The sequence below is a fragment of the Fopius arisanus genome, unplaced genomic scaffold (assembly GCF_000806365.1).
Source record: "Fopius arisanus strain USDA-PBARC FA_bdor unplaced genomic scaffold, ASM80636v1 scaffold00074, whole genome shotgun sequence".
Lineage (NCBI taxonomy): Eukaryota > Metazoa > Arthropoda > Insecta > Hymenoptera > Braconidae > Fopius > Fopius arisanus.
Window position 1 is genome coordinate 90 of NW_011887813.1, and position 7,704 is coordinate 7,793.

General features: G+C 42.7%; 1 protein-coding gene across 1 annotated transcript; it reads left to right on the top strand.

Moving 5' to 3' along the window:
* The first annotated feature begins 293 nt into the window (after positions 1-293).
* On the top strand, positions 294-7,592 carry mon2 (Mon2 homolog, regulator of endosome-to-Golgi trafficking). Its single transcript, XM_011310161.1, has 3 exons — positions 294-990; positions 1,089-1,232; positions 1,715-7,592. The coding sequence occupies exons 2-3, from the start codon at positions 1,113-1,115 to the stop codon at positions 6,929-6,931; spliced, it is 5,337 nt and encodes a 1,778-aa protein (XP_011308463.1). The 5' UTR covers positions 294-990; positions 1,089-1,112; the 3' UTR covers positions 6,932-7,592.
* The last annotated feature ends 112 nt before the right edge of the window (positions 7,593-7,704 follow it).

A 7,704-nucleotide genomic window follows, 5' to 3' on the forward strand; every position in this document is an offset into this window, starting at 1 on the left:
GGCATCTGGAATATCTCCATGCACTTTTCGAATTAAAAAAAAAAAGAATGAAAAAATTTGTCGGCGCCCTCCAAAGCCCCACTGTCTAATGTTGCCCTTGTTTCCAGCGATTCCGTAGTTAGCGACAAGGCATCGCTTGAGATCAAGGTTCGGGTTTTGTCCGCGGAGTAGGAGGGCGTAAAATTCTCAATCGCGAAAAAATTCCCCCCATCCGGGCCTTAAGTGACTCCATAAAGTTTTAAAACTTCACTAAATACTAATTTCGTTACACAGAAAATAACATTCACCCTGTTAACTGGTCCTTCTGACAGCGGGACTGCTGCTGAGGCTGATACCGAGTCGGCTGACGGGTAGACACCCCAGAATTGCGTGTTACGTCCTCCCTCTCTTGGGGTGTAGTACTACGATGCTGTTGGGTCACTCAAACCCCCCAGATCCGAACATCTACTCTGGTCAATCCTCTTTGGTCCACGGTGTCAGCCGGTGACAAGTGCCGAGCCCTACGTTCCAATTGGCCCATTACAATCACGTGGTATATCCTCCACATCGTCCAACAATTTCTGAGTCCATGTGGGTCGTAGATGTGCATAACACAACGTCCAATGTGAATTGTCCTTCGTGTACTAATATCAAATAATACATGTGTAGTGGATTTCCCTCAGACCCATTTTCACCTGAATCTTACATGTATCACAATACATCGAACAATACATCCACAGGTCTACGTTAATCCACTCCACATATGTACATTACATACAATTTATTAAACTCTTGCCAACTCATCTTGTGCCGATCGTTCAAGCGACAGTTATCACTAAAAATGAGTAATTTGCGTGTTTCGAACTGATAACGTTATAATTCATACGAACTTGAAGACGCGGTGGAAACAGTGGACATCACGGTGGAATGAACCATGATTGCTGATGAATGAAGAAACCAGTTGTGATTATGTTTATCCATTTTACAAATACATATATGTGATTTAAAAGGGTATGTATAGGATATATGCAAGACATTCAGTGGTTTAAACATATTTTAAGTCTCTCCTTGTTTAATCATTCGACGATTTTTCGTGATTATTGTTGCAGGAATTAGTCAGTACAACAACAACAATGACTACCACGTCAGTCGCACTCACTCCTGAGTACAACAGCAAATTTTTTGAGTCTCTGCAAGCAGATCTGAAGGCATTATGTGCAGAGACGAAGAAAAAATATCCACAGATTAAAGAGGTTATTTTTTATTCCATCAGTTCATTATAAAGTTCATGATGTTTTGTATTTTTTAAAGTTTTCACGGTTCTTATCAATTTATTTCGATCTTCAATCCGTTTTCGCTATTAATTAACTCTTTAAAGTAGAAAAACAGTACGAATCGAGGATTGTATAAAAAAAAGACAAAGTCGTTCCTTGAAATTAATAACAACGGAATAAATCATTGCAAGAGGAAATTGTTCAACCAATTCCGTCGAGACAAGCAAATACCCATCGAGAATGCCTCTTCGTAATACTCGCGGCATCAATTAAGGAAATAATTGCGCAATTGTGGTATTACCTTCAATTTGGAATGAGTATTTAACAAGTGTCTTTGAGGTCAAAGGATTTTAATGAATTCTCAGATATTTTTCGGAAGCTATTATTAATATTCTCCTGAGAGCAGGACTAATTACATAATTTAATTACCAAATAATATCCAAAATAATTTGATCTTTCAGTCCTGCGAGGAGGGGATTGCAAAGCTCCGAACAGTAATAAACAATCCGGGGGCCTCTTCAGTCTATCATGTCGTCAATCAGATTCTGTACCCACTGGTTCAAGGTTGCGAGAGCAAAGACACGAAAATAATAAAATTTTGCCTTGGAATGATGCAAAAATTGATAACCCAGCAGGCAATTGATCAGAAAGGTGCGCGTTACATAACAGACACTCTGTGGATGCTAATGGAGGTGGGAATAGAAGAAGTTAAAGTTCTTCAAACAGTCACACTTCTCCTTACCAGCAGTACAATCGTCCATGGTGAGACACTGTCCCGAAATTTGGTCCTCTGTTTTCGCTTGCACTTTACGAAAGATTCGACTACTATCAACACAGCTGGTGCCACTGTTCGCCAGTTGGTATCTCTAGTATTCGAGCGAGTGATAGCTGAAGATGAGTCATTGAAAATCTCCAAACAACCTAGACCAGAGCCTGAGCAAGTTCCAACTCAACCGGACCAATCCCAACCGAAGCAGAATCATCCGGAAGACCTGAAGCAGAGCTCAGCCCAAGCACCAAAGGGCCTCGCCCCATGTGCTGCTGATGCATTCCTCATGTTTCAGGATCTCGTTCACCTTGTCAATGCAGACCAACCCTATTGGCTCATCGGTATCACCGAAATGACTCGAACCTTCGGTTTAGAACTCCTCGAATCAGTTCTCACGAAATTCTCCTCAGTTTTCTTCAACCATCCAGAGTTCAGTTTCCTTCTGAAGGAACGAGTGTGCGCTCTGGTGATCAAACTCTTCTCTCCAAACATCAAATACAGAAACTCAGTGCCAGCTTCAGTCCAGCAAGCCACTCCCCTGGACAAGCCATACTTTCCCATCAGCATGAGACTTCTTCGAGTGGTATCAATTCTCGTTCAAAAATATCACTCACTCCTGATCACTGAATGCGAGATCTTTCTCTCACTAATCGTCAAGTTCCTGGATCCAGACAAGCCTGCTTGGCAACGAGCACTAGCCTTGGAGGTCCTCCACAAAATGACAGTCCATACTGATCTACTGATTAATTTCTGCGAATGTTACGATTTGAAACAACATACAACAAATATTTTCCAAGATATTGTGAACAGTTTTGGAGCATATGTTCACAGTCTCTTTGTGAATCCAGTGCAGATGAGCCCACAGGTGAATCCAGCTGGGGCCTCAGCTGTTCAACAGCCCTCGATGGCCTCAGCAACTCTTCTAGCTGGAATGCCAGTTGGTCCCGGTGTTTCACCCCAACCTGGATTTTATTCTCGAGGCGTCTGGCTACCAATAGTCGTAACATACCCCACAGGCCAGGCAAAGCCCATCTACTTGGAGATGCTGGATAAAATCGAGCCTCCACAAATTCCCGAAGGTTACGGGATTAGCATAGCATACGCCTGCCTTCTGGATATCATCGGTTCAATCTGCTTTGGAATTCTCGGCTCCGACGACCAGACTGGACGAGGCAGTGATACACACGAGAGTAATCGATACAAACCGACCGAAGCAGAACAAAAATTGCATATCCAATTGATCACATCAAGCTGGTGTGGATTACTGGCTGCACTGAGCCCATTAGTCGATGCCAGCACTGACGAATCAACCACTGAAAATCTCCTGAAAGCAATCCAAACATTTGCATCACTGTGTGGCTTGCTGGAGCTTCAAACCCCTCGAGATGCTTTCATAACAGCAATCTGTAAAGCTTCATTACCTCTCCACTATGCCCTGACAGTTTTAAATACAAATGGCAATGGAAATACTGTGAAAGGGATTAGAACTGGTCCTCTAACTCCAACTAGAAGTCAACAACAAGGGGACAATCAGCCTCAAAATCAAACTCCATCACCGCCGGTGCATCAGGACTCTTGTCACAATTACAATCCCTCGATCGTCGAGCCCTCGGATTATCGACAACAAGTGGTGGCAGTGGGGACACCTCTTCCAACTGCTTCATTGCCGATTGGGGCTCAGCATCAGGGCCCAGTGATGCTCACTGCCAAGAACCTACAATGCATGAGAGCATTGCTAATGCTCGCTCATTGTCATGGGAGTATCCTAGGTAGTGCCTGGCACCTAGTTCTCACCACCCTGCAGCACCTAGTTTGGATTCTCGGCCTCAAGCCATCAACAGGTGGTTCATTGAAAGCTGGCAGAACAGCGACAGACTCTAATGCTGTTCTAACAACAGCTGTCATGGCTGATTTACCTGTACTCAGTGCCATGTTGAGCAGACTGTTCGAGAGCAGTCAATACCTGGATGATGTAGCTCTTCATCATCTCATCGATGCTCTGTGCAAGTTGAGTCAGGAAGCCATGGAGCTGGCGTACACCAATAGAGAGCCATCATTATTCGCTGTTGCTAAATTGTTGGAAACTGGAATAGTTAATCTGTCAAGAGTTGAGGTTCTCTGGAGGCCTCTGACCAATCATCTGTTGGAGGTCTGTCAGCATCCTCATATCAGGATGAGAGAGTGGGGTGTAGAGGCAGTAACATATCTGGTGAAATCTGCCCTACAGTACAAGTATCCAACTCCACTCAGGGACAATCAGAAGCTGCAGACATTGTTGCTGGGCCCCTTATCTGAATTATCTTCTGTTAGACACGCAGATGTACGTCAAAGACAACTGGAGTGCGTTCTCCAGATTCTCCATGGAGGTGGAGAGACTCTACATCATGGCTGGCCTTTAGTCCTTGGAATCATTGGCGCTGTCTCTGACCATCAGGGTGATAATCTGGTGAGAATTGCATTTCAATGTCTTCAACTTGTGGTGACTGATTATCTTCCAGTCATGAGCTGGCGTTGTCTCCCACTCTGTGTCGATACAGCTGCTAAATTCGGCTCACAGACGCAAGAGCTCAATATATCGTTGACAGCAGTTGGACTTATGTGGAATATCAGCGATTACTTCTTCCAAAATCAGGAGAAGATATTGAATTCTTTGAAATCCAATGAGTCCCACGTGGAAAATATCTTTCCGGACTTTCCTGGCACAACGAATATGCCATCATTCGATAAATTGTGGATGTGTTTGTACACGAGATTGGGGGATTTGTGTGTAGATCCTAGACCAGCTGTTCGCAAATCAGCGAGTCAGACGTTATTTTCAACGATTTCAGCGCATGGGGGACTGCTACATCAGCAGACGTGGCAGGCTGTTCTCTGGCAGGTGCTATTTCCACTTCTGGATAAAGTGAGAAATTTGTCGAGCTCTGCAAGCAATGAAAAAGTGGATACCAGTGGTAATATTTTGATTCACCACAGCAGAAATACCGCGCAAAAGCAGTGGGCAGAGACCCAAGTGTTGACTTTGAGTGGAGTGGCAAGGGTCTTCAACACCAAGAGACAATTACTTCAGACCTTGGGAGACTTTCCAAGAGCGTGGTCACTTCTTCTCGAATTTATCGAGTACTCAGCGTTGAGTAAGAATAATGAAGTGTCTTTAGCTGCGTTGAAATCATTTCAAGAGATTCTCTACATCCAGAAGAATGGAAACACTGAAAATCCAGAGGGATTGACCTCTGCAGCATCTTCCATGGAGTCCCTGTGGCTGGTTGTCTGGAAGGTTTGGTTGAACATTGGAATGGAGAGCTCTGTTGTACCTTCACTATCAGAGAGAGATAATTCTGATGCAATTAATCAACAAAATGTTCACAATATCTTAGTGGATGCCCTGCAACAGCCTTATGTACCCTCTCAAGCTTTCCTGTCAGCACTGATTCAAATATTTCCAGCAATATTCCAACACATCAGGAATAAATTCACAAGTGGTGATGTTGAAAAATTGTGTACAGTACTTAAGCACGTGGTGCAGGTTCCCGTTCATGGAGAATCAACTCCTTACATTCTTCCCACAGTTCCTGATATTATTCTGACACAACTCCAGGACGGTGTTTTACACTCGATGGATCTTTTGAAGGGCGAAGCACTCAGTGGAGAGACTGATAAACTCAATACCATGATTGGATTTATATTTTTGCAGTTGTTGGAGTTCTCCAAACTAGCTTGCCATCCACCCTCATCGATGTATGGAAAACTTCAAATCAAAACGAATTACAATATGAATCAATCTCAGCAGATACGAAATTCCTCCAACGAGTGGATTACAATGAATTATGTTCCTTTTGGGGAGAAATCCCTGACAATGGCTGTCAATCTTTATGACAAAACAGCTGCAGAGACTGTGGTGATTGATCAAGAGATCTTGAAGCATATTATCGGTGCTCTGAGGATACCCCTGTCCATGAAGTACGCATGTCCCTCTCCAACAACCTGGAAACTTGCCGTGACGAGTCTTCTGACAGTTCTTCATGTTGGTTTACCTCTAGCCAGGAAGCATCAGGATAAATTCAAAACGATGTGGCCGGTGCTGGCTGATACCCTTGACGAGTTCCTCTTCCCTAAGAGTTTAGCAATGATCAAGACTGAGAGGAATCTTGAGGAGATCCAAGCAGACGAGGCCGTTGACTGCCAGATAATGGAGCTACTGAGAGATCAGGTTCTACCACATTCCCAATTCATCCCTCAGGAATTCATACTCAGGATAGTAATGCTACTTAATAAGGGATCAATACACTCAGCAACGTCTCTCCATAATTTAAATGCAAATACAGCTAATTCAACAGGTTCAGCTATCAATGACTTGTCATCATCGCCATTGAATAACACCGAGACTAAATTGAGAGAGGAATTTGCTAAAACCTGTTTTGAGACACTTCTGCAGTTTTCGCTGGTCGATGGACTCAGTGATGTTACCGAGTTTCCAATGTTCGAGAGGACGATAAATAATGCTACGATTAGTGAGTGTGAGGATGAGAATGGGGGGATTGCAGGGAGATTGGCAGTGACTGCATTGCTCCACAGGTTCCAACAGGTTTTGTATCGGTATATCGAGGATGACAGGAAGAGTGGCAAGTGTCCACTTCCAAGGTACAGATTATCAGAGATTTCGTTCGTTCTTAAGGCAGTGGCAACACTCGTGGTGTCTCTGAAAAAGGCACCGGCTAATAAAGTGGAAAAATCCGTGTGGCAGCAGCTGATTGGACTTTATCCTTGCCTGGTGGAGTGTAATCTTGCTGCAGCCTCTCCCCAGGTGTCTCGATCACTTAGGGAAGCTCTCATGCAGTATTATGATCTTCTTAGACCACCGATTGAGGAAAATTCCGGAGGCACTCCCGCCAAGCCTAATAATGGCGTTTGACCTGTCAGTAAAAAAATATCAAGACAGGTGATTCATTACGGAAGGAGACGAGTCTGATGGGCAGATTTTTCCCAATATGTCAGGGAAGCTGGTGGAAAAGTTCCGGAAAGGAACTTCTCCGTGGAAAAATTTTCTATTCGCTGAATACGTGGGGGACAATTCTTGATGAGTCCAGGAGAAATTTTCAGGGTGTTCTGTAAATATCTAGAGATGGCAAAAAAAAATATGAGAGACATTAATCAGAGAACTTTTATTATGCAGAATTTTATAAAATGGAGAGAAATCAATGTTTTAGAGTGGAGAAGTTCGAGAGATATTGTCAGAATAGTCTGTAAGAATCTTTTGGATTATCTCTTTCCAAGACTTTGCTACAGAATCGATTCATAAATTTACTTTATTTCGATTCGTCGAGTTTATGCTTACGAGTGTTTTATGAGTAAGTTATTGAATAATAAAATGCGAGGCCTTAGTCAATTTGGTGTTTTACAGTGGATCTGTTGATGGGAGAATTAACGAATTACAATCGTCTGTGTATCTGTATTGAATTGTATAAATTTGTGTTAATAATTTATATTGTTTTTAAGTACATTTAGGTTTATTGTAATGAAATGTTGTAGATATCTATCTATGAATGAAGATTAAAAGTGATAATGTGAGATGACATTCGTCTATTATTTCTTGTTCGTTCATATTCATTTCTTAATTTCATATTCGAATGTTTCTTGAATTATAAATTGTACTTTGTTTTTTTGCTCCTGTCATTTCCTTGGAAC

Excerpts from the sequence above, each read along its gene's own strand:
- mon2 (XM_011310161.1), top strand. The coding sequence starts at position 1,113 with ATGACTACCACGTCAGTCGCACTCACTCCTGAGTACAACAGCAAATTT. Across the intron at positions 1,233-1,714 it reads AATATCCACAGATTAAAGAG|TCCTGCGAGGAGGGGATTGC; the intron begins GTTATTTTTTAT and ends TTGATCTTTCAG.